Source organism: Tachyglossus aculeatus, chromosome 2 (genome assembly GCF_015852505.1).
Source record: "Tachyglossus aculeatus isolate mTacAcu1 chromosome 2, mTacAcu1.pri, whole genome shotgun sequence".
Taxonomy (NCBI): Eukaryota; Metazoa; Chordata; class Mammalia; order Monotremata; family Tachyglossidae; genus Tachyglossus; species Tachyglossus aculeatus.
The window spans coordinates 162,151,108-162,177,751 of record NC_052067.1 but is presented as its reverse complement, the minus strand read 5'-3'; the positions used below and the strand labels follow the sequence as shown (position 1 = coordinate 162,177,751).

Below are 26,644 nucleotides of genomic sequence, written 5' to 3'. Positions count from 1 at the left end.
CCACCAAAACAGAACGGAACATTATCTGTAGGTACAAGGCACAGAAGCAGCGAAGAAAAACAGCACTGTTCCATCAGCAAGTGACCGGGTGTCATGATCGATCGATTTGGATCGATTGGCTTACCTCTAGAAGATGGCCAGTTAGGGGTCTCCACAGAATTTCTATTCTGTGCATGTTCACTAGGCCTGTTTCAAGCAACTTGGCAACTGCAAAGAGAGATGGCTCCTACGGGAAAATCAAGGGTATACTTTGATCATGCCAATAAAGGTGAATAACAAAAAAATATACGTGGAATTAGCCGAGAATGAGCTCACTCCTTAACTGCTGGTGCCCCTCAAGGCTCTGCTCTGGTTCCTCTGCTCATCTCCCTCTGCCCTCTTTCACTTACCCCCCTCTCGCCCACTTTAATAATAATAATAATGGTATTTGTTAAGCACTTACTATGTGCTGGGGTAGGTATAAAATAATCCCGTTGAACACAGTCCCTGTCCCACATAGGACTCACAGTCTTAATCCCCATTTTACAGATGAGGGAGCTGAGGCTCAGAGAAGTTAAATGACTTGCCCAAGGTCACACAGCAGCCAAGTGGCCGAGCCGGCATTCAAATCCATGATCTTTACAATCTTGGATTCCCTCCTGCCTCACGTTATCTTCCCAAGGATGAACCGCTGGCATCTTCAACTCATTTTATCCACGGCTGAACCCCTCATCTTCCATCCTAAACCTTTCTCTGCCTGTCCCATCACTGTCAACAAAGCCACTGAACTTCCTGTCCCAGAAGCTTGCAATATCGCTGTGACCTTTGACTCATTCATTCATTCATTCAAGCGTTATTTATTGAGCGCTTACTGTGTGCAGAGCACTGTACTAAGCGCTTGGGAAGTACAAGTCGGGAACATATAGAGACGGTCCCCTACCCAATGGCAGGCTCACAGTCTAGAAGGGGGAGACAGAGAACAAAACAAAACATATTAACCAAATAAAATAAATAGAATGAATATGTACAAATAAAATAGAGTAATAAATACGTACAAACATATATACAGATACCTATCCAGATACCTATCCGCACTCCACTTTCATTCATTCATTCAGTCGTATTTATTGAGCACTTACTGGGTGCAGAGCACTGTACTAAGCGCTTGGGAAGTCCAAGTTGGCAACATATAGAGACGGTCCCTACCCAACAGTGGGCTCGCGGTCTAGAAGCCTCTGCCCTGTCACCTGAAATGCAGCCAGAGGGACGACATCCTGGTGAAAGACCTACTCTGCCGCAACGTACTCTTCCAAGCGCTTGGTACAGTGGTCTGCACCCAGGCAGCGCTCAATAAATACCACTGATTGATTGACTGAAGAACAGCAGGTGACAGGTGACTTCCACTTCTACGTGAGGGTCTTACAGGTTTAGGAGAAGCAGCGTGGCTCAGTGGAAAGAGCCCGGGCTTTGGAGTCAGAGGTCATGGGTTTGAATCCTGCCTCCGCCATATGATGATGATGGTATTTGTTAAGCGCTTACTGTGTGCAAAGCCCTGTTCTAAGCGCTGGGGGGGATACAAGGTAATCCTTCCTGCCTTTATCTGCCTCTAAATCATTCTCTAAATCCTGTCGGTTCTGTCTCAGCAATATTTCATACATCATCCCCATCGTCATCAACTCTGTCGCTATACTGTACTCTCCCAAGCTCTTGGTACAGTGCTCTGCACACAGTAAATGCTCGATAAATGCCACTGATTGACAGACTGATTGTTAGGCCGGGGGTTGCTTAGGAGGAGCCAGTTTGGATGGAGAGGAAGCAGTGGATTGTGGAGATGTGGAGGAAGACATGTCACGTAGTCTTCTAGACTGTGAGCCCACTGTTGGGTAGGGAACGTCTCTATATGTTGCCAACTTGTACTTCCCAAGCGCTTAGTACAATGCTCTGCACACAGTAAGCGCTCAATAAATACAACTGATTGATGTAGTATAAACTAAAAAGGGGAGCAAATGGAGACAAGGAGATTCATGAGAAGGCCGATAGGACACTGGACACTCTCAGGCCTCTCCTCTAAACAACTATTCAAATCAACTTCTTAAAAAATGCCTATGATTTTTTAATAGGCCGTCTTGCATAAAACTACATTTCTCTTCACATTCCCCAGTCTTCCTAATTATGTCATCCCAGCAGCCATCCTGGTGTTTAACTGTTTGCCAAAGTTTGTTTTTACAATTTGTAGGGTCTTTCTTACCCTTTTACCTATTGTTTGCCACCTGTGTCTGTTGCTCTTCCCATTAAATTGTAAACTCCCCTAACTCCTCCCCCTGGGCTTCAAGGCTGTCCATCCCCTCGCCCCCTCCTACCTCACCTCCCTTCTCTCCTTCTCCAGCCCAGCCCGCACCCTCCGCTCCTCCGCCACTAATCTCCTCACCGTACCTCGTTCTCGCCTGTCCCGCCGTCGACCCCCGGCCCACGTCATCCCCCTGGCCTGGAATGCCCTCCCTCTCTTCCTCCCTTCAAGGCCCTGCTGAGAGCTCACCTCTTCCAGGAGGCCTTCCCAGACTGAGTCCCTTCCTTCCTCTCCCCCTCGTTCCCCTCTCCATCCCCTCCATCTTACCTCCTTCCCTTCCCCACAGCACCTGTATATATTTATATGTTTGTACGTATTTATTACTCTATTTATTTATTTATCTTATTTGTACATATTTATTCTATTTATTTTATTTTGTTAATATGTTTTGTTTTGTTGTCTGTCTCCCCCTTCTAGACTGTGAGCCCACAGTTGGGTAGGGACTGTCTCTATATGTTGCCAACCTGTACTTCCCAAGCGCTTAATACAGTGCACTGCACACAGTAAGCGCTCAATAAATACGATTGAATGAATCTTTTACTTTTACTATATCTTCCCCACCATTAGGACGATGGTCTGCTCTTGTGTTTAAAAAAAAAATGCAGCTGAGTGCTAAGGAGTGCTAAGCAGTAATCTTTAGTGCTCAAAAAATCTTTATCCATTGAAAAACAATAAGTACAATGGATTGGGCTATCATTCTTACCATTTTATTAAAATGAGGCATAAAACCTCATCTCACCATTCTGGGTATAAAATACGTGCCGTCATCATGGAGTTATGTCTTTCTCAAAGCCCTTCATGATTCTTTACTTAACACAACTCTTATTTCCTCTCTGGATGCTATGATGGCACGATTAGTGTTAGGAATCCCTAGGACTAACAATAATAATAGAGAAGCAGCGTAGCTCAGAGGAAAGAGCATGGGCTTGGGAGTCAGAGGTCATGGGTTCGAATCCCAGCTCTGCCACACATCTGCTGTGTGACCTTGGGCAAGTCATTTAACTTCTCTGAGCCTCAGTTACCTCATCTGGAAAATGGGGATTAAGACTGTGAACCCCATGTGGGACAACCTGATCACCTTGTATCCCCCCCAGTGCTTAGAACAGTGCTTTGCACATAGTAAGTGCTTAACAAATGCCATCATTATTATTAATAATAATAACGATACTAGTAATGTGGTATTTGTTAAGTGCTTACTATGTGCCAACCACTGTACTAAGTGATGGGTTAGATACAATGCCATCAGGTCAGACAGACCCTGTCCTTCATAATAATAATAATAATGGCATTTATTAAGCGCTTACTATGTGCAAAGCACTGTTCTAAGCGCTGGGGAGGTTACAAGGTGATCAGGTTGTCCCTCGGGGGGCTCACAGCCTTAATCCCCATTTTACAGATGAGGTCTCTGAGGCACAGAGAAGTGAAGTGACTTGCCCAAAGTCACACAGCTGACAACTGTCAGAGCTGGGGTACGAACCCATGACACGGGGTTCACAGTCATGGGGTTCACAGTCTAAGTGCATATGTGCGGGGGGAGAGAACAGGTATGGAATCCCCATTTTACAGATGAGGAGACTAAGCTCAGAGAAGATACGTAACTTGCACGAGGTCCACACAGCAGGCACGTGGCAGAGTCAGGATTAGAACTCAGGTCCTCTGGCTCCCAGACCAGTACTAGTTCCACAAGGCCACGGTGCTTGTTGACTTGGACTGAAACTTGTTTTGAAGTCAAAAATAGGACCAATATCTTCTTCCTATTCCCACCCCAATTAGTCTTAGAAACAAAGGCCACATTAAGCATCATCCTCTCTGGTAAATAATAATGACTGTGAGCCCGCTGTTGGGTAGGGACTGTCTCTTTATGTTGCCAACTTGTACTTCCCAAGCGCTTAGTACAGTGCTCTGCACACGGTAAGCGCTCAATAAATACGATTGATGATGATGGCATCTGTTAAGTGCTTACTAGGTGCAAAGCACCGTTCTAAGCGCTGGGGGGAGATACAAGGTAATCAGGTTGTCCCATGCGGGGCTCACAGTCTTCATCCCCATTTTACAGATAAGGTAACTGAGGCCAGGGGAAGTGACTTGCCCGAAGTCACACAGCTGACGAGTGACGGAGCCGGGATTAGAACCCACGACCTCTGACTCCCAAGGCCGGGCTCTTTCCACTGAGCCACGCTTTTGTAATGAGAAGACGATGACCATGTTGGGAGTCACCCATGGGGAATGACAGATGAGCCTTGGTCTGTAGGCCTGAGGGGCGAGTCCCAGAGGAAGGCACTGACTCTAGTGCTAGTGGTCTGTGCACCACTCACTCACTCACTCACTCACCCTCTTCCTCAGCAGTCGAGTTCCCACTCTGGAATGCAGCGCGACACGTCAGTGACGGGCGGAGTTGCCTCACGCTGGGACGCGCACAACACGATTCTTCACACGCAGCCCCCAATTCTGGCCAAACCGGCCACGGGACGCTGCCACGGGGCTGAAGCCTACGACCACCCCTTCCTTCCTCTCTCCCTCGTCCCCCTCTCCATCCCCCCATCTTACCTCCTTCCCTTCCCCACAGCACCTGTATATATGTTTGTACATATTTATCACTCTATTTATTTATTTATTTATTTTGCTTGTACATAGCTATTCTATTTATTTTATTTTGTTGGTATGTTTGGTTTTGTTCTCTGTCTCCCCCTTTTAGACTGTGAGCCCGCTGTTGGGTAGGGGCTGTCTCTATATGTTGCCAATTTGTACTTCCCAAGCGCTTAGTACAGTGCTCTGCACATAGTAAGTGCTCAATAAATACGATTGATGATGATGATGATATTTATTACTCTATTTATTTATTTATTTTACTTGTACATATCTATTCTATTTAATTTATTTTGTTAGTATGTTTGGTTTTGTCACCCCCTTTTAGACTGTGAGCCCACTGTTGGGTAGGGACTGTCTCTATATGTTGCCAATTTGTACTTCCCAAGCGCTTAGTACAGTGCTCTGCACATAGTAAGCGCTCAATAAATACGATTGATGATGATGATGATGATATTTATTACTCTATTTATTTATTTATTTATTTATTTTACTTGTACATATCTATTCTATTTAATTTATTTTGTTAGTATGTTTGGTTTTGTCGCCCCCTTTTAGACTGTGAGCCCACTGTTGGGTAGGGACTGTCTCTATATGTTGCCAATTTGTACTTCCCAAGCGCTTAGTACAGTGCTCTGCACATAGTAAGCGCTCAATAAATACGATTGATGATGATGATGATGATATTTATTACTCTATTTATTTATTTATTTATTTTACTTGTACATATCTATTCTATTTATTTTATTTTGTTAGTATGTTCGGTTTTGTCTCCCCCTTTTAGACCGTGAGCCCACTGTTGGGTAGGGACTGTCTCTATATGTTCCCAACTTGTACTTCCCAAAGCGCTTAGTACAGTGCTCTGCACACAGTAAGCGCTCAATAAATACGATTGATGATGATGATGATGACCACGACAGGCAGATCACTGCCTCAGTAACCACTAAGGGCCTTGCTGCCTCTAATTAGGCAGCTATTTTTCAGGATTCCTGAAAGGACTCTCCCCCTTCAAGGAATGCCCTGGGTGGCTCCTCAGTCAGAAACCTTCAGCATGGACGGCACAGCCCCTGCACGAAGAACTAGGACTAGCAAGCAGGGTGGCCTAGTTGGAAGAGGCAGCGTGGCTCAGTGGAAAGAGCCACATCGTGGGTTCTAATCCCGGCTCCGCCACTTGTCAGCTGTGTGACTCTGGGCAAGTCACTTAACTTCTCTGTGCCTCAGTTCCCTCATCTGCAAAATGGGGATGAAGACTGGGAGCCCCCCGTGGGACAACCTGATCACCTTGTATCCTCCCCAGCGCTTAGAACAGTGCTTTGCACATAGTAAGCACTTAACAAATGCCATTATTATTATTATTATTGTTAAGAGCATGGGACTGGAAGCCAGTTGCACTTGAGTTCTAGTCCCAGCTCAATCAATCAACCGTATTTATTGAGCGCTTACTGTGTGCAGAGCACTGGACTAAGCGCTTGGGAAGTACAAGTCGGCAACACATAGAGATAGTCCCTACCCAACAGTGGGCTCACAGTCTAGAAGGGGGAGACAGAGAACAGAACCAAACATACTAACAAAATAAAATAAATAGAATAGATAGGTACAAGATAAATAGAGTAATAAATATGTACAAACATATATACATATATACAGGTGCTGTGGGGAAGGGAAGGAGGTACCCCTTATCTGCTGTGTGACCTTGGGCAAGATACTTCACTTCCTCTGCACCTCAGTTACCTCATCTGTCAAATGGGGAATAAAGCTGTGAGCCCTGTGTCCAAGCTGATTACCTTGTGTCTGCCCCAGCGTTAGGACAGGGCCTGGCACACAGTAAGCATTTAACAAATACCCCTTAGAAAACAAAAACAAAACAAAACCCCTAAATTTCTAGTGCTCGTCCCACTGCACTAAAAGCAAGGCTACAAGAATGTGACAATCCTTTCCAAATCCCACTTCTACACTCTAATAATCATATTTTACATATTTATTACTCTATTTATTTATTTATTTTACTTGTACAAATCTATCCTATTTATTTTATTTTGTTGGTATGTTTGGTTTTGTTCTCTGTGTCCCCCTTTTAGACTGTGAGCCCACTGTTGGGTAGGGACTGCCTCTATGTGTTGCCAATTTGTACTTCCCAAGCGCTTAGTACAGTGCTCTGCACATAGTAAGCGCTCAATACAATTGATGATGATGATAATAATAATCAACAGTATATCCAGCTGAACCAGATGCTACATAAGTTTCATTTTGAGAAATAGGAAATTTGAACTTCCTCTGTTCCAATACACAGGGCCCTATTAAAAGGACAGAGCTGTATACGATTTTGCACAGACGATGTCTGGAGGACATAGTGAACAACTCTCCAAAAATTCATTCTCAAAATTTTTTATTAAGGCCACATATTCATTAGCTACACCTCCGCCCTATGATGTAATGCTTCGAGCCTTTGACAAGCTACGTAATTTGGGGATTTAATGATCATTTTAAAAGGGTAGCATCACCTGGCCGGTCCCCTTGGCTGGTTGACGGCATATTTTCCAACCCCATCATGAGATTCTAAAATTTCCTCCCCTAATTCAGTCCCTGATCTGAATTGCCAGTCATCATGAATGGAATTTAGGATGAGAGAAGCAGAGTAGCCTAGTGGAAAGAGCACGGGCTTGGGAGTCGGAGAACCTGGGCTCTAATCCGGGCTCTGACAATTGCCTGTGTTGGGGTGGATACAAGCAAATCAGGTTGGGCAAGTCACTTCGCTTCGCTGTGCCTCAGTCGCCTCTGCTATAAAATGGGGATTCAATGCCTCTTCTCCCTCCTACTTAGACTGTGAACCCCAAGGGGAACAGGGACTTTGTCCAATGCAATTAATCTGTATCTACCCCAGTGCTTGGTAAGTGCTTAACAAACACAATTATTATGAATAAAGCACGGGACTGGGAGTCAGAAGGCCATGAGTTCTAATCCTGGCTCCGCCACTTGTCTGCTGTGGGGCCTTGCGCAGGTCACTTCACTTCTCTGTTCCCCAGTTCCCTCATCTGTAAAATGGGGATTAAGACTGTGAGCCCCAGTGAGACAGGAACTGTGTCCAACCTGATTTGCTTGTATCTACCCCCAGCACTGAGTACAGTGCCTGGCACATAGTAAGCGCTTAACAAATACCACAATTATTATTATTATTAATAATGCTTCTAGACTCTGGCCACAGTATTTCTGCTACGGCGTCATCGAAAGACTGATTTAAAAAAAAATCCAGTTTCGCATCTTTTGCAACCCACCCCGTTTTTAAGATACAAGGACAAAATTCTCTACCTTGTTGTTTCCATAGGCCATATCCATCGCTTCCAGGGACAAAGAACAGAGGGCATTTATTAAATGATGTAAGGACACATCATCAAGATACCTACAATAAAAAGGGAGAGGTGAGCCAAGACTATTCTGTAAACTAAAGATGGGGGGAAATGAACAATTCCATCAATAAAGTCTCTTACTGTGAACTTTCAAATAATCTGGAAAGTATGTTGGAAATTACTGGCAAATCCGTCATCACTGCTGTGGTAAGAACCTAATGGAGGAAACAGAGAAAATGAATAAATAAAAGAGTAAATTCCTCGCGTTTATTGAATTGAGGCAAACGACTGACACTCACTGTGCTGGGCCCTTCCACAGCTCTTCCGGGTTTTAAGGCGCCCCCACTGCCAGGTTTCAATCCAAGAATCCACACAAGATGCTGCAATTCCAATTAACACATTTCAAACAGAAGTACGGGAATTCGTATTCTAACTCTTACCCAAAACTGAATTTTTTAAAATTGCTCTCCTTGCTGACCAGCTACACCAGACGATTTCAACGGGTAGGGCAGCAATTATGATGCCTGAAAGGGACAGATGCTGGGAATCATCATCATCATCAATCGTATTTATTGAGCGCTTACTATGTGCAGAGCACTGTACTAAGCGCTTGGGAAGTACAAATTGGGAATATCAAGGAGGGCACAAAAAGCAGCAGCAGCAGCAGGAGAAAAGGGAGTGCTCTGCTCAGTGCTCAAAGGACAGTGCTCTGCACATAGTAAGCGCTCAATAAATACGATTGATTGATTGATTGATTGAAGCACAATGAAAGCAAGGCTCTTTTTATAAAAAAAATGGAATTTGCTAATCAATCATTTTTATTGAGCATTTACAATGTGCAGGGCATTGCACGAAGCACTGGGGAAACAGCACAATACACAGACACACTCCCTGCCCACGACCAGCTTACAGTCTAAGTGCTTACTATGTGCCTGGCACTGTACTAAGCGCTGGGGTATTCATCCATTTATTCAATCAATCGCATCTACTGAGAGCTTACTGTGTGCAGAGCACAATACTAAGCGCTTGGAAAGTACAATCAGGCAACAAGTAGAGACAATCCCTACGCAACGGGCTCACAGTCTAGAAGGCGGGAGACAACAAACCGAAGCAAAGCAAATGGACAGGCATCAATAGCATCAATATAAACCAATAGAATTATAGATATGCACACATCATAAATAAAACAAATAGCACAATAAATATGTACATATATACACAAATGCTGTGGGGTAGGGAGGGGGGTACAGCAGAGGGAGGGAGTAGGGGTGATGGGGAGGGGAGGAGGAGCAGAGGAAAAAGGCGGGCTCAGTCTGGGAAGGCCACTCCTGGAGGAGGTGAGCCTTCAGTAGGGCTTTGAAGGGGGGTAGATAATTAATCAGGTTTGACACCTAACTAATCAGGTTCTAAATAATGTGCATATAGCTATAATTCTATTTATTCTGAAGGTTTTGACACCTGTCTACACGTTTTGTTGTCTGTCTCAATCAATCAATCAATCAATCGTATTTATTGAGCGCTTACTACGTGCAGAGCACTGTACTAAGCGCTTGGGAAGTACAAATTGGCAACACATAGAGGCAGTCCCTACCCAACAGTGGGCTCACAGTCTAAAAGGGGGAGACAGAGAACAGAACCAAACATACCAACAAAATAAAATAAATAGGATAGAAATGTACAAGTGAAATAAATAAATAAATAGAGTAATAAATACGTACAACCATATATACATATATACAGGTGCTGTGGGGAAGGGAAGGAGGTAAGATGGGGGGATGGAGAGGGGGACGAGGGGGAGAGGAAGGAAGGGGCTCAGTCTGGGAAGGCCTCCTGGAGGAGGTGAGCTCTCAGCAGGGCCTTGAAGGGAGGAAGAGAGCTAGCTTGGCGGATGGGCAGAGGGAGGGCATTCCAGGCCCGGGGGATGACGTGGGACGGGGGTCGATGGTGGGACAGGCGAGAACGAGGTACAGTGAGGAGATTAGCGGTGGAGGAGTGGAGGGTGCGGGCTGGGCTGTAGAAGGAGAGAAGGGAGGTGACGTAGGAGGGGGCGAGGGGATGGACAGCCTTGAAGCCCAGGGTGAGGAGTTTCTGCCTGATGCGCAGATTGATCGGTACCCACTGGAGATTTTTGAGGAGGGGAGTAATATGCCCAGAGCGTTTCTGGACAAAGATAATCCGGGCAGCAGCATGAAGTATGGATTGAAGTGGAGAGAGACACGAGGATGGGAGATCAGAGAGAATCTGATCTGTCTGTCTGATCTGTCTGATCTGGAGAGAATCTGTCTCCCCCTTCTAGACCATGAGCCCGTTGTTGGGTAGGGACCGTCTCTATATGTCGCCGACTTGTACTTCCCAAGCGCTTAGTCCAGTGCTCTGCACACAGTAAGCGCTCAATAAATACGACTGAATGAATGAATGACACAGTCCAGGACCCACAGGGGGCTCACACTCTTAGCCCCCATTTTGCAGACGAGGGAACTGAGGCACAGAAGCGAAGTGAACCTGCCTAAGGTCACACAGCGGACAAGTGGTGGAGCTGAGATCAGAACCCAGGTCCTCTGACTCTCGGGCCCGTGCTCTTTCCATTAGGCTACACTGCTCTCTTAGTACCTACTTGCTGCCTACAGATGCTCTCTATTTAACCGGGACAACTCAGCTCCGCGGAGCATCTCTTGGTTTGGATAAGTTGCAGGGGGTTGGCTGGTTTAGGTCTGGGTTGAATATGGGGAGGGGGTACACAAAACTGGAGGTGAGGGGTCAGAGGAGGGCATAACAGATTGGGAGAAGAGTCCAGGTGAAAATGAATCATCTTGGGGTATTCTTTCATTTATATTTACTGAGCGCTTAATGTGTGCAGAGCACTGTACTAAGCACTTGGGAGAGCACAATACAATAATAAACAGTGACATTCCCTGCTCAGAATGAGCTTGCGGGCTACGGCGGGGGAGACAGACATCAATACAAATAAATGCAACTACAGATAATAATAATAATAATGATGATGGTATTTGTTAAGCGCTTACTACGTGCAGAGCACTGCTCTAAGCGCTCAAGGGGGATACAAGGTGATCAGGTTGTCCCACGTGGGGCTCACAGTCTTAATCCCCAGGTATGTACATAAGTGCTCTAGGGCTGGGAGCGGGGAAGAGCAAAGGGAGCAAGTCAGGGAGATGCAGACAGGAGTGGGAGGAAAAGTGGGACTTGATCTGGGAAGACCTCTTGGAAGCGATGTACCTTCAATAAGGCTTTGAAATGGGGGACAGTAATTGCCAGTCGGATTGGAGGAGGGAGGGCGTTCCAGGTGGAAGCAGGGTGTCGGCAACAAGATAGGCGAGTTGGAGGCACAGTGAGAAGGATGGCATTAGAAGAGCAAGGTGTGTGGGCTGGGTTGTAGAAGGAGAGAATTGAGGTGAGGTAAGAAGGGGCTTTAAAGCTTTAAAGCCAATGGTGAGGAGTTTTTGTTTGATGTGGAGGTGGATGGGCAACCACTGGAGTTTTTTGAGGAGTGGGGTGATATGTCCTGAACGTTTTTGTAAACAAATGATCTGGGCAGCAGAGTGAAGTATGGACTGGAATGGGGATAGACAGGAGGCTGGGAGGTCAGCAAGGAGGCTGATGCAGTAATCCAGGCAGGATAGGATGACTGACTGTGTTAACGTGGTAGCAGTTTGGATGGAGAGGAAAGGATGGATTTTAGCGATGTTGTGAACATGGGACCGACAGGATTTAGTAATGGATTGAATATGAGGGTTGAATGACAGAGAGGAGTCAAGGATAACACTGAGGCTAGGGGCTCATGAGGCAGGAAGGATGGTGGTGCCACAGTGATGGACGGGGTTTGGGTTGGAAGATAAGGAAGCTCGGTTTTGGTCACGTTAAGTCTGAAATGACGGGAGGACATCCAAGTCAAGATGTCTCGAAGAGCAGGAAGAGATGCAAGACTGGACAGTGGGAGTGAGATCAAGGGAGGAGATGTAGATTTGGGTATTATCCGCATAGAGGGGGTAGTTGCAGGCTTGGGAGCAAAGGAATTCTCCAAGGGAGTGGGTGTAGACGGAGAATACACAGGGGCCCAGAACTGAACCCTGAGGGACCCCCACAGTCTCAAGGGGTGGGAGGCAGAGGAGAAGCCCATGACTGAGAATGAACAGTTTCAAAAGCAATTAATCAGCGGAACTTACTGAGTGCTTACTGTGTGCACAGAACTGTTCAATGCACTTGGAAGAGTACGCAACAGAGTTGGTAGACCCATTCCCTGCCCACTACAAGCTAACAGTCTAGAGGGGGTGGTAAGCCTTAATATAAATAAAAATATTACAGATAAAGGAAAATAAAGCAGACAGAAGACTACTGATCTATACCACACCTGTAGGGTTGCCAAGACCAGTTGCCACGATGTTCCAAGCACAGCTCCGTGACAGTGAGCCAAATTCAGTAAAGTCCTCATACACTGGATATTTTTGGAAGTCAGCTAAAGAGGAAAAAGATCCGATTCTGAGTTGCTCGAAGCGTTGCATTTTCGTTGTGAGAAAAAGGGAGCGCTTTTAAGCACGCACGCCGTTCTGAATGGTATCCTAAGGAGGAGCCATTGGCTTCTGGGGTTGGATTTTCCATTTAATGCTGGGTAACGGGGCTTAAGCCCACCGGCTCCCTCACAGAGCCCATTAGAGCTGGAACTTCAAACGGGGCAGAAAGCATTTTTGTGAGAACATGCTCAAGATTCCCTGTTTGGGAAAGGGTAGAGGTCGCGCTCTCTTTTTACCATGACTGTCCCTTGAGGCTGGACTGCCAGCGGCTGACCCACGGCCACAACTTGCTGATGAGACTCACTGGATGGGCTGATCATCTGGACGTTCTGTCCCTGAATGGAATATGCTAAAAAAAAAAAAAATAAAGGAGAGCGCTGCTAAACAAAGTGGCTTTGTAGGCTGTTTGGGAGGAAAAAAAAAACTGGTTAAGGCAATGTTTTATTTCACAGAACAGTTACTAGAGAAGCAGCATGGTGCAGCGGATAGAGCGCGGGCCTGGGTTCTAATCCCGGCTCCGCCACTTGTCTGTGTCCCCTCAGGCACGTCACTTCACGTCTCTGGTCCTCAGTTATCTCGTCTGTAAAATGGGGACTGAGATTGTAAGCCCCACACGGGACAGGGACTGTGTCCAACCCTATTTGCTTGTATCCACTCCAGTGCTTACTACAGTTCCTGTCACACAGTAAGCGCTTAACAAATACCATCATTATTATTATTAGGACTGAGAAAAAATGCTCACATCCACTTACACGTCAGTTTCTATAGCAAATGCTACCACTTTCTCTCCTTATTGTCAGAACGTGCAGGTATCTCATAGTTTAATTTGTTGGGGGGTTTTTAATGGCATTTGTTAAGCACTTACTATATACCAATCAATCAATCAATCGTATTTATTGAGCGCTTACTGTGTGCAGAGCACTGTACTAAGCGCTTGGGAAGTACAAGTTGGCAACATATAGAGACGGTCCCTACCCAACAGTGGGCTCACAGTCTAGAAGGGGGAGACAGAGGACAAAACCAAACATATTAACAAAATAAAATAAATAGAATAGGTATGTACAAGTCAAATAAATAGAGCAATAAATATGTACAAACATATATACATATATACTGGTGCTGTGGGGAAGGGAAGGAGGTAAGACGGGGGGATGGAGGGGGGACGAGGAGGAGAGGAAGGAGGGGGCTCAGTCTGGGAAGGCCTCCTGGAGGAGGTGAGCCCTCAGTAGGGCCTTGAAGGGAGGAAGAGAGCTGGTTTGGCGGATGGGCAGAGGAAGGGCATTCCAGGCCAGGGAGATGACGTGGGTAGTAAGTTAAGTACTTACTATATACCAGGCACTGTACTAAGCACTAGGGCAGATCCAAGCTAATCAGGTTGGATTCCAAGTGCTCAGTACAGTGCTCCGCACACAGTAAGTGATCAATACGATTGAATGAATATCCACCATGGGGCTCCCAGTCTTAACCCCCATTTTACAGATGATGTAACTGAGCCTCAGAGAAGTGAAATAACTTGCCCACGGTCCAACAGCAGACATTATTCATTCATAAGCCCTTTGACTTCCAATCAATCAATCAATTGTATTTATTGAGCGCTTACTGTGTGCAGAGCACTGTACTGAGCGCTTGGGAAGTACAAGTTGGCAACATATAGACATTCTCTTCCCACTAGGCCATGCTGCTTCCCTTCCAAATTTGAAGGGGATGCCACTGCCAGTAATATCGACCCCCCGGGGCAAATTCAACTGAAAAAGTCACTTCAGGATGAACAATACTCCAGGGGCACTAAAGGCTTTTCTGTGCCTTTCCTAGTTTTCCGTTTTTGTCTACGCTTCATAATCCTCTCAAAAGCTTCTCCTGTAAAGGAGCCGCCTCCTCTTGACTGGTTTTGTCCGTCACAGATGTTTTCACGCCACATTTTCTGGGGCCATCTTCACTCCTCACTGAGGCCACGCATGTCCTTTGGTGATGATGCGTACCAACACCCGGTTCACTGGCAGAATTGGATCTCCTCAGCTCAACATCATCATCATCAATTGTATTTACTGAGCGCTTACTGTGTGCAGAGCACTGTACTAAGCGCTTGGGAAGTACAAATTGGCAACATATAGAGACAGTCCCTACCCAACAGTGGGCTCACATGCTACCACTTGTCACGCCTGCTCATGGAGTGTGAGCCCCTCAAGGGATAAGGTCCGCGTCCAATTAGTTGTGGGTATTTGTTAAGTGATAACTATGTTCCAGGCCACTGGGGTAGATACAGGCAACCCCGGTTGGACACGGTCCCCGTCCCAAGTGGGGCTCACAGTCTCAATCCCCATTTTACAGATGAGGTAACTGAGACCCAGAGAAGTGAAGTGTCTTGCCCAAGGTCACACAGCAGAAGAGTGGCAGAGCGGTATTAGAACCCATGACCTTCTGACTCGCAGGCCCCATACTCTATCATCATCATCATCAATCGTATTTATTGAGCACTTACTGTGTGCAGAGCACTGTACTAAGTGCTTGGGAAGTACAAGTTGGCAACATATAGAGACAGTCCCTACCCAACAGTGGGCTCACAGTCTAGAAAGGGGAGGCAGAGAACAAAACCAAACATACTAACAAAATAAAATAAATATCCACTACACCATGTTGCTTCCCACCTGGGTACTCATTCCCAGGGCCTAGTACAGTGCTCTGAAACCAGAGAGTTGATAAAAACTATTACTACTACCACTCAAATTGATTTGCATGTCATGAGGCAGGCTAGATAAGATCAAGATCACCAGCTGCTGCTGATGCATTAATTTGTACTCTTAATTAAGTTCAATTCATTCATTCATTCAATCATACTTATTGAGCGCTTGCTGCGTGCAGAGCACCATACTAAGCGCTTGGGAAGTACAAGTCGGTAACATATAGAGACGGTCCCTACCCAACAACGGGCTCACAGTCTAGAAGGGGGAGACAGACAACAAAACAAAACATGTGGACAGGTGTCAAGTCATCAGAATAAATAGAAGTAAAGCTAGATGCCCATCATTAACAAAATAAATAGAATAGTAAATATGTACAAGTAAAATAGAGTAATAAATCTGTACAAAAGTATATACAGGTGCTGTGGGGAGGGGAAGGAGGTAGGGCGGGGGGGATGGGGAGGGGGAGAGGATGGAGGGGGCTCAGCCTGGGAAGGCCTCCTGGAGGAGGTGAGCTCTCAGTAGGACTTTGAAGGAAAAATATGGAACGCTTCACGAATTGCGTGTCATCCAGCGTGGCTCAGTGGAAAGAGCCCGGGCTTGGGAGTCAGAGTTCATGGGTTCAAATCCAAGCTCCACCAACTGTCAGCTGTGTGACTCTGGGCAAGTCACTTAACTTCTCTGGGCCTCAGTTCCCTCATCTGTAAATGGGGATTAAGACTGTGAGCCCCCCGTGGGACAATCTGATCACCTTGCAACCTCCCCAGCGCTTAGAACAGTGCTTTGCACACAGTAAGTGCTTAATAAATCCCATCATTATTACAATATGATGACAATCACATGCAAAAGAGAGACATTGCTTCATTTAAAATATTTGCTTCCAAAAACGGAAATTTTAAAGGGACATCACTTTTACAAAGCGGCATAAAAATAATAATAATAATAATGATGGCATTTGTTAAGTGCTTACTATGTGCTAAGCACAGTTCTAAGCGCTGGGGAGGTTACACTGTGATCAGGTTGTCCCACAGGAGGCTCACAGTCTTAATCTCCATTTTACAGATGAGGGAACTGAGGCACAGAGAAGTTAAGTGACTTGCCCAAAGTCACACGGCTGACAAGTGGTGGAGCTGGGATTAGAACCCATGACTTCTGGCTCCCAAGCCTGTTCTCTTTCCACTGAGCCACGCTGCTTCTCTGTATGAATTTTTCATGAGCAAACTAAAGTTAAACAAACAAAAAAATAACGCATTCACGAGATGTCCAAACTGATTGAGCTTGGCACAAAGTAAGTGCTTAAGAAGTGTCATAATTTGCACGCCCGGTGTATGTTTCCATTTATGAAGCCAGAACCAGGGCTACCAAATTTGGGGGAGATGGGGAACAAGAGAGTAGCTCACTAACATTTTCTAAATGACAATTTCCCAAAAATGTTTTGCAACGGCTAATTCCCTTAGAGTGGCTACTTCCGTTCGTGGCTTAGTGTATTTATCGAGCGCTTACTTCATGCAGAGCACTGTACTAAGCACTCGGGAGAGTCCAATGTAACGATATAACTGACACATTCCCTGCCCACAACACGCTTACAGTCTAAGACTTAAGACTCCCCTTCTCCCCCTCGCCCCCCTCTCCATCCCCCCCATCTTACCTCCTTCCCTTCCCCACAGCACCTGTATATATGTATATATGTCTGTACAGATTTATTACTCTATTTATTTATTTATTTATTTTACTTGTACATATCTATTCTATTTACCTTATTTTGTTAGTATGTTTGGTTTTGTTCTCTGTCTCCCCCTTTTAGACTGGGAGCTAGGGACTGTCTCTAGATGTTGCCAACTTGTACTTCCCAAGCGCTTAGTCCAGTGCTCTGCACACAGTAAGCGCTCAATAAATACGACTGATTGATTGATTAGTGGCAAGAGCACGGGCTTGGGAGTCAGAAGACGTAAGTTCAAATCCCAGCTCCACCTCTTGTCCGCTGTGTGACCCTGGGCAAATCACTTAACTTTTCTGTGCCTCAGTTACCTCATCTGTAAAATGGAGATTAAGACTGTGGGCCCCAAGAGGGACAACCTGATTACCTTTTATCTACCCCAGCATTTGGAACAGTACTTGGCACATAGTAAGGGCTTAACGAATACCATAATTAATCATTATCATGATTATTTATTGATTATTGCTATAATTATGATTAATAATTATTAATAATTATTATACCATTATTATATTATAATGATATATTATTATATTGTAATAATTATTAATAATTATATAATTATGATTGATAATTATGATTAATTATTATTGAGAAGCAGCATGGCTCAGTGGAAAGAGCCCGGGCTTTGGAGTCAGAGGTCATGGGTTCAAACCCCGGCTCCACCAACTGTCAGCTGTGTGACTTTGGGCAAGTCACTTCACTTCTCTGTGCCTCAGTGACCTCATCTGTAAAATGGGGATTAAGATTGTGAGCCCCCCCGGGACAACCTGATCACCTTGTAACCACCCCAGCGCTTAGAACAGTGCTTTGCACATAGTAAGCGCTTAATAAATGCCATTATTATTATTATTATTACTGAAAAACAAAACACATTCACTGGCTGGCTAGTCCACCAGATTCCAAACCCCTCAGTCAGACTGGGAAACTCCATGAGGCAGGGAGGGTTTAGTAGATAGAGCCCGGGCTTGGGAGTCAGAAGGTCACGGGTTCTAATCCCAGCTCCACCACTTTTTGGCTGTGACCCCTTGGGCAAGTCACTTCACTTCCTCTGTGCCTCAGTAACCTCAACTGTAAAATGGGGATCAAGACCGCGAGTCTCACAAGGGACAGGGACTGTACCCATCGCAATTTGCTTGTACCCAACCCCACGCTTAGTACAGTGCCTACACAGAGTAAGCGCTTAAATCCCATAATTATTATTACTACTATACTGTGTTATACTCTCCCAAGCACTTAGCTCAGTGCTCTGCACATAGTAAGCATTTAATAAGTATCACTGATTGACTTGATTGCTTTAGCTTGCAGGCAGCTGAACAACAAAGGGAATAAACTGAGTACCATCCTTACATTTGCTGCAAAGCGTAGCAGTCGAGGTGTTGAGTACGGTGAGCGTATAATGCGGGGGCAGGGAACCTTTGCAGATGGCGGTAATAAAGGCGTCTCTTGACGTCACGAGACTCAGTTTCCCACAGAGAGCAGCCATGGTCAGCTCAGCTTTTAAAATATTCTCTGTGGCGGCTTCATCCGTACTGAAAGAGAAATCAAGTCTTTAGAAATCAAGTCTTAGACTGTAAGCGTGTTGTGGGCAGGGAATGTGTCAGTTATATCGTTACATTGGACTCTCCCGAGTGCTTAGTACAGTGCCCTGCATAAAGTAAGCGCTCGATAAATACAACTGACTGACAAGTCTGTTAGAGCCCCTACATTTAATTTCGTGAGACACCATGGGAAGTCAACAAATAAAGGGGGAACAAATTCCGAAGCTAAAGTGGGCTAGTTACCTTGTGAACAAATTCATACCAAATGCTGTCAAAATTAAAAACTGAAAGCCCACATGAATACCAACTCTGGTGTAGTGCACTCTCCCAAGCGCTTAGTGCAATGCTCTGCACAAGGTAAGCACTCGATAAATACGACTGTTGGATCAAAGAGGTCTCGGGTAGTCTGAAAATCGGAACACGCTGACAGGAAAAGGAACTGGAAATAAAGACAATTTTAACAATATGCTTTGGGCTAATAAAGAGTTGACTGAAATGATCACACCCTTTCCAACGTCTAAATGCCACAGTTTTCGAAAATGAAATGTGTTAAGAGGTTGATGTCATCAACCTCTCCATTGTTGCTGGTGGGTTAAGTAAACCGGAGGGCAGCAATTACCTCTCGCGTTCCATTTTATCGTCTTACTTGTCCATTCACCTTTTGAAGCTACAATATTTCAGACTACAATGTGGGGATTAGTGCTCCATAAGATGAAGATTGGAAAATTACATTTCACCAACCTGTAGAAGTCGTTTTACTTAAAAGGGGGAGGGAGGGAGGAACTAACTCTCTAAGGAAAGAAGCTCAGAAAGCCATTACCTGGCGTCGAGAAGAAGTGAGAGTGCAGCAAGGAGACCGCACCAGCAAGCGTTCACCATTTCTTCCCAAACAGCTCTGTTAACTTAAAGGAAAAGGATCTTACAGGAGATACTGGTAACTGCAAATACGTTTGTTCTACAATTCATCATCATCATCATCACCAGCAATCGTATTTATTGAGCGCTTACTATGTGCAGAGCACTGGACTAAGCGCTTGGGAAGTACAAATTGGCAACATATAGAGACAGTCCCTACCCAACATGACGTACCTTCAGAGTCTGACTAAAATCCCATCCTTCCCCGACTAAGCCCTCATTGAACAGTCCTTCCCAAGCACACAGTAAGTGCTCAATAAATAAGACTGAATGAATGAATCTGAGTCACCTGTGCATCTCAAAGCAATTGACAGTCGTCCCCCCCCACCCCTAAATATCCCTATATTCCCCCATTTCCCTAACTGTACTAGTTTTTAATGCTGTCTCTCCATCTAGACTAGAGAAGCACCATGGCTCAGTGGAAAGAGTAAGGGCTTGGGAGTCAGAGGTCACGGGTTTGAAGCCCAGCTCCGCCACCTGTCAGCTGTGTGCCTTTGGGCAAGTCACTTAACTTCTCTGTGCCTCAGTTACCTCATCTGTAAAATGGGGATTAAGACTGTGAGCCCCATGTGGGACAACCTGATCACCTTGTATCCCCCCCAGCGCTTAGAACAGTGCTTTGCACATAGTAAGTGCTTAACAAATACCATTATTATTATTATAGACTGTAAGCTCTAAGTAGGCAGGGACTGTGTCTATCAACACTATCGTACTGATCTTTCCCAAGTCCTTAGTACAGTGTCCTGCACACAGCAAGCGCTCAATAAATAGCACCAACTGGTTGATATTTCTCTGGTCGATTTTCAAGAGTTGAAGTAACATACGTGCAGGAGATTTTTCAGCAGAATGACTGATCCACCCGTCTACCTAGTCCTAGAGGTGGCTCTGGGTTCTAATTCCGGCCCCTCAGCTTGCCCCCTTTGTGATTAGGCAAGTCACTTTAACTTCTCTGGGCCTCAGTTCCCTCATCTGCCAAACGGGGACTCAGTCCCTGCTCTCCCTCCTACTTTGCTTGTACACACCCTAGAGTTTAGTACAGTGCCTGGAACATAGTAAGTACTTAATAGCAATAATAAATACTAATAATTATGGCATTTGCTAAGCACTTACTATGTGCCACGCACTGTACTAAATGCTGGGGTGGATACAAGCAAATCAGGTTGGACGCAGCCCCTGTCCCAGGTGGGGCTCACAGTCTCAATCCTCATGAGGGAACTGAGGCCCGGAGAAGTGAAGTGACTTGCCCACGTTCACACAGCAGACCAGGGGCGGAGCTGGAATTCGAACTGATGACTTTCGGACTCTCAGGTCTGTGCTCTATCCATTATGCCCTATTATTATTATTATTACTTAGCCTGTCAGCCCCATGTGGGACCTGATCATCTTGTATCTACCCCAGTGCTTAGTACAGTGCTTGGCACATAGTACGTGCTTTATGAATACTACGATTATATTATTATTATTGCGACCGCTTCATACCTAGCTCTTGTTCTGTCAGGTCAGACCCCGAATGCGCGTCTTGCTGTTCCGAGGACTGCGGGGTGGAGGCCGCAGATTGGGCCTCGGATTCCATCTGGCCCAGCTCTCCTTCAATCATGGTAGTGATGCCCCGGACCAGGTCTAACAGGCAGTGGAAGGCCACGGACATGGCGTACCCTTCGGGGATGCTGGGGGGCTCCACCTTGTCTAGCATTTCCAAGCTAAAAAAATCATTAAGCAGTCACAATTAACGACATCGATAACAATAACGACGAGAAGAATAAAAAGCGGGCGTAAAAACTCTCCCCCCCTCAACTGAATCTCTCCCTCTGATAGATTTAGGGAACAATTCCGTTTAGAGAGGAAGAATGCAGACACCCCAAGAGCGAATAAGAGGGAGCTATAAATGAAGCTGAGGTGAAGGCTGCGGACTCCGTGAGCTCCGTGGAAGGGGAGACGGGGCCGGTGTTCTTCGGTCCGTGGCCTCGCTGTTGCAGTTGCCCCTCCGCCCTTTGGCCCTGGGGGTCCAGACCCATCCCCACGGACAAGCCCAGGGCTCCTGCAGGGCAAACGAATGCCCAGTGCTCTTTTTAGACCACAGCTGCTGATGTTTTTGAAGGGAATGGCCTTTGGAAGTGACTGCAAGTTGGATATCTGTGCAATGAAGAGCAGGGGATTCTCTCCCATCTCCCGCCAGTGCGGGTTTTCGGGAATCTTTTCCCTGCCCAAATGGTCCACAGACAGAAAAGCCAAAGAAGCAATGCGCTGTCATCATTATCATTGCTATGGGTAGTGGTTACGCGCCTACTATGTGTCGAGCATCTTCCCCTTCCTTCCTCTCCCCCTCGTCCCCCTCTCCATCCCCCCCATCTTACCTCCTTCCCTTCCCCACAGCACCTGTATATATGTATGTACATATTTATTACTCTATTTATTTAACTTGTACATATGTATTCTATTTATTTTATTTTGTTAGTATGTTTGGTTTTGTTCTCCGTCTCCCCCTTTTAGACTGTAAGCCCACTGTTGGGTAGGGACAGTCTCTATATGTTGCCAACTTGTACTTCCCAAGCACTTAGTACAGTGCTCTGCACACAGTAAGCACTCAATAAATACGATTGATTGATTGATTGAGCACTCTTCTAAGTGCTGGCGTAGCTACAGGAGAATCAGGTCGAATGCAGTCCCTGCCCCACAGGGGGATGATGCTTTAAGTAGGAGGAAGAACAGGAAAAGAATCCCCATTATATAGATGAGGAAACTGAGGCACCATGAAGTGAAGTGACCAGCCCGAGATCACAGAGCAGACACCATGGCAGAGTAAGCCCGACTAGGGACGGTGGCACTAAAATAACGGAGTTAATAATGGAGCCCTTGACATACAAGTGCATTTTGATTCACTGGAGATCGTCTTTGCGGGAGAACAACAGCTTCCCAGCTGGCAATCGTGGAATCTACCCAAACCAGCTTGGACGATATCTAAAGAAATGTCGTCGCCGTCACGATTATACAAACGAACTCAACTGAATCAGCCAGAGCTTAGAGAGAATCACGAGACCACGAGAAATAAAAAACAAAAAAGGTCTCAAGCGTTTAGAGTGCCAGCACATTATCCCAGTGGGAATCTAAACCGTCCACCATGCTGAACGCTTTTTAGCTACGCTTGCGCCCTCAGGTAAACTTCTCGGCCAGAGGCATCACCGCAAAGGAAGTTGGGGGGATGTGTAGGAGGGAGGGAGTGTGCGATCCATTCTTGCTTTCTAATTAGCGAGGCATATCTGTTCTACTGCCTACGTTGGACTGTGTGAACGTCTCAAAGGCAGCAACTTCCATATAACCAAAACTATACATCTTAAACCACAAAGACACTGAACTCTAAATGGCATATTAACAGAAGTGGCGACAAAAACGTTTCAAGGTTCACTATCACTCCCGAGACCGCGTTTTCTCAAAGCGACGGTCCTACTTACTAGGTGGCCTTAGCGCTTCCCTGGACGGTGACAGTGAGGATCGGTATCCAAGTACCCCTATATTCAAAGGCCGGGAGCACGGTGACCCCTCGAAATGGCGTATTAACAGAAGTGGCGACAAAAACGTTTCAAGGTTCACTATCACTCCCGAGACCGCGTTTTCTCAAAGGGACGGTCCTACTTACTAGGTGGCCTTAGCGCTTCCCTGGACGGTGACAGTGAGGATCGGTATCCAAGTACCCCTATATTCAAAGGCCGGGAGCACGGTGACCCCTCTAAATGGCATATTAACAGAAGTGGCGACAAAAATGTTTCAAGGTTCACTATCACTCCCGAGACTGCGTTTTCTCAAAGGGACGGTCCTACTTACTAGGTGGCCTTAGCGCTTCCCTGGACGGTGACAGTGAGGATCGGTATCCAAGTACCCCTATATTCAAAGGCCGGAAGCACGGTGACCCCTCGAAATGGCATATTAACAGAAGTGGCGACAAAAATGTTTCAAGGTTCGCTATCACTCCCGAGACTGCGTTTTCTCAAAGGGACGGTCCTACTTACTAGGTGGCCTTAGCGCTTCCCTGGACGGTGACAGTGAGGATCGGTATCCAAGTACCCCTATATTCAAAGGCCGGGAGCACGGTGACCCCTCTAAATGGCATATTAATAGAAGTGGCGACAAAAACATTTCAACGTTCACTGTCACTACCAAGACTGCGTTTTCTCAAAGGGACGGTCCTACTTACTAGGTGGCCTTAGCGCTTCCCTGGACGGTGACAGTGAGGATCGGTATCCAAGTACCCCTATATTCAAAGGCCGGGAGCACGGTGACCCCTCGAAATGGCATATTAACAGAAGTGGCGACAAAAACGTTTCAAGGTTCGCTATCACTCCCGAGACTGCGTTTTCTCAAAGGGACGGTCCTACTTACTAGGTGGCCTTAGCGCTTCCCTGGACGGTGACAGTGAGGATCGGTATCCAAGTACCCCTATATTCAAAGGCCGGGAGCACGGTGACCCCTCCGCCGATCCCCAGCATTCCAGAGTTGGTCTGGGCTGATGGTGGGCCACCAGATGCTGTGTTTCCTGGGCAGAAAAGAAAGGGAAATGGACCAGGTTATATTATAGCTTCCTGTTTCTTTGGATGTCTCAGAATACATCCCACCCAGAGATCTCTGCAGAAGACGGGTAGATGCTTTTCAGGAAGTCTTTCGAAAATCAAATTTCATAGGTGTTAGACTGTGAGCCCACTGTTGGGTAGGGACTGTCTCTATATGTTGCCAATTTGTACTTCCCAAGCGCTTAGTACAGTGCTCTGCACACAGTAAGCGCTCAATAAATACGATTGATGATAGGTGTTCACAGGACTTCATAGAAACAGTACGGCCTAGTGGATACAGCGTGGGCCACGGGGTCAGAAGGACCTGGGTTCTAATTCCGGCTCCATCACTTGTTTGCTGTGTGACCCTGGTTAAGTCACTTCACTTCTCTGTGCCTCAGTTACCTCATCTGGAAACTGGGTTCTCTGCCCAATGTGGGACAGGGACTATTTCCAACATGATTAGCTTGTATTTACCCCAGTGCTTACAACATGCTTGACACACAGTAAGAGGAGCTTCTATTTGTTCTGACGACTTGACTCCTATCTACATGTTTTGTTTTGTTGTCTGTCTCCCCCATCTAGACTGTGAGCCCGTTGTTGGGTAGGGACCGTCTCCATACGTTGCCAACTTGTACTTCCCAAGCGCTTAGTACAGTGCTCTGCACACAGTCAGCGCTCAATAAATACGATTGAATAAATGAACGGAGCATGGTGTAGTGGATAGAGCAGGGGTTTGGGAGTCAGAAGGTAATGGGTTCTAATCCCGGCTCTGCGGCTTGTCTGTTATGTGACCTTGGCCAAGTCACTTTACTTCTGTGAGCCTCAGTTATCTCAACTGGAAAATGGGGATTGAGACTGCGAGCTCCATGTGGGACAGGGACTGTGTCCAACCCGATCTGTTTACATCCAACCCAGCTCTTAGTACAGTGCCCGGCACATAGCAAGCGCTTAACAAATACCATAATTATTATTATTAAATGCCATTATTATTATTACAGGTGGGATGAATTTCATCTTTGGTTAAAACAGGCAGGTGGCTTTGGATTCAGACAGGGGGAAGGGTGGGGGCCTTGTCTGTGTTAGCACAACCTGCCGTCCGCCTTGGGCTCTTGGGTCTGGGAAAATGACCTGCCTTCCCCTGAGCGACCAAAATGTGAAGCAACCAGGACCACCAGAAAAGGAAGGGAGGGCTCGGGGGAGACAGAACTGCCAGGGCAGCCAAAGCAAAGCCCAGAAATGACTAACACCATCACTACTTTTAGCAGTTCTTCCCCTACCACCTAACCCAACCTAATCCAAATCCTGGGCAACGGCATTTACTGAGTGCCTACTTTGTGCACGGCACCGGATTAATCACTTGGGAAAGTACAATACAATGGGGTTAGGAGACGTGATGCCCGCCCACAGCGGGCTGACGGTCTACAGGGGGAGACGGACAATAAAATACATTAGCGATAAGGGAAACAGTCGGGCATAAGGATATGTACGTATGCTCCGTGGGATTGGGGTGAGTATCTATGTGTCTGAGGGGTTCAAAGCCAAGTGCAGAGTCGATGCAGAGGGGAGGGTGAGTGGGGGGAAAGAGGGCTTGGGTCAGGTAAGGTCTTTTGGAGGAGATGTGGTTTTAGGGGGGTTTCTGAAGGCGGGAAGAATGGTGGACTGTTGGATATGACTGCTATAACCTTCCAGGAGATTACCTGGCCTCCAGTATTTCCTTATTCCCTCATGTTCTTTGTCATCACATAATAATAATAATGATGGCATTTATTAAGCACTTACTATGTGCAAAGCACTGTTCTAAGCGCTGGGGAGTTTACAAGGTGATCAGGTTGTCCCACGTGGGGCTCACAGGCTTAATCCCCATTTGACAGATGAGGTAACTGAGGCCCAGAGAAGTTGAGTGTCTTGCCCAAAGTCACACAGCTGACAAGTGGCGGAGCCGGGATTTGAACCCGGGACCTCTGACTCCAAAGCCCGGGCTCTTTCCACTGAGCCACGCTGCTTCTCTCACATCTCAAGTCACCTTAAATGCCATTCTTTCTAGTTTCTGCTCTAACTGCTCCAATGTCTCCTCATCAAATGCAAGCTCAATCTCGGTTTCTGACTGTTGCTCTACAAGTTCGCCATAAGATGGCGCACCCTTCCCATCTCATAATAATCAACCAATCAATCAATCAATCAATCAATCGTATTTATTGAGCGCTTACTGTGTGCAGAGCACTGGACTAAGCGCTTGGGAAGTACAAGTTGGGAACATATAGAGACGGTCCTTACCCAACAGTGGGCTCACAGTCTAGAAGGGCGAGACAGAGGACAAAACCAAACATATTAACAAAACAAAATAAATAGAATAGATATGTACAAGTCAAATAAATAGAGTAATAAATCTGTACAAATCTGTACAAATCTGTACAAACATATATACATATATACATATATACAGGTGCTGTGGGGAAGGGAAGGAGGT

The 26,644-nt window shown here is 46.1% G+C and overlaps 1 protein-coding gene across 2 annotated transcripts in view; it reads right to left on the bottom strand.

Moving 5' to 3' along the window:
- Positions 1-26,644, bottom strand: part of MON2 (MON2 homolog, regulator of endosome-to-Golgi trafficking) — a 182,700-nt gene that overhangs the window by 83,795 nt on the left and 72,261 nt on the right. For both annotated transcript variants that reach the window (XM_038761242.1, XM_038761249.1), the window contains exons 11-20: positions 24,008-24,161; positions 21,113-21,333; positions 19,539-19,620; positions 18,528-18,709; positions 13,019-13,131; positions 12,623-12,727; positions 8,556-8,636; positions 8,398-8,471; positions 8,219-8,309; positions 125-226 (exon numbers count right to left, since the gene is read on the bottom strand). In XM_038761242.1, the coding sequence (XP_038617170.1) occupies positions 125-226; positions 8,219-8,309; positions 8,398-8,471; positions 8,556-8,636; positions 12,623-12,727; positions 13,019-13,131; positions 18,528-18,709; positions 19,539-19,620; positions 21,113-21,333; positions 24,008-24,161 (1,205 nt within the window). The remainder of the gene's footprint in view (positions 1-124; positions 227-8,218; positions 8,310-8,397; positions 8,472-8,555; positions 8,637-12,622; positions 12,728-13,018; positions 13,132-18,527; positions 18,710-19,538; positions 19,621-21,112; positions 21,334-24,007; positions 24,162-26,644) is intronic.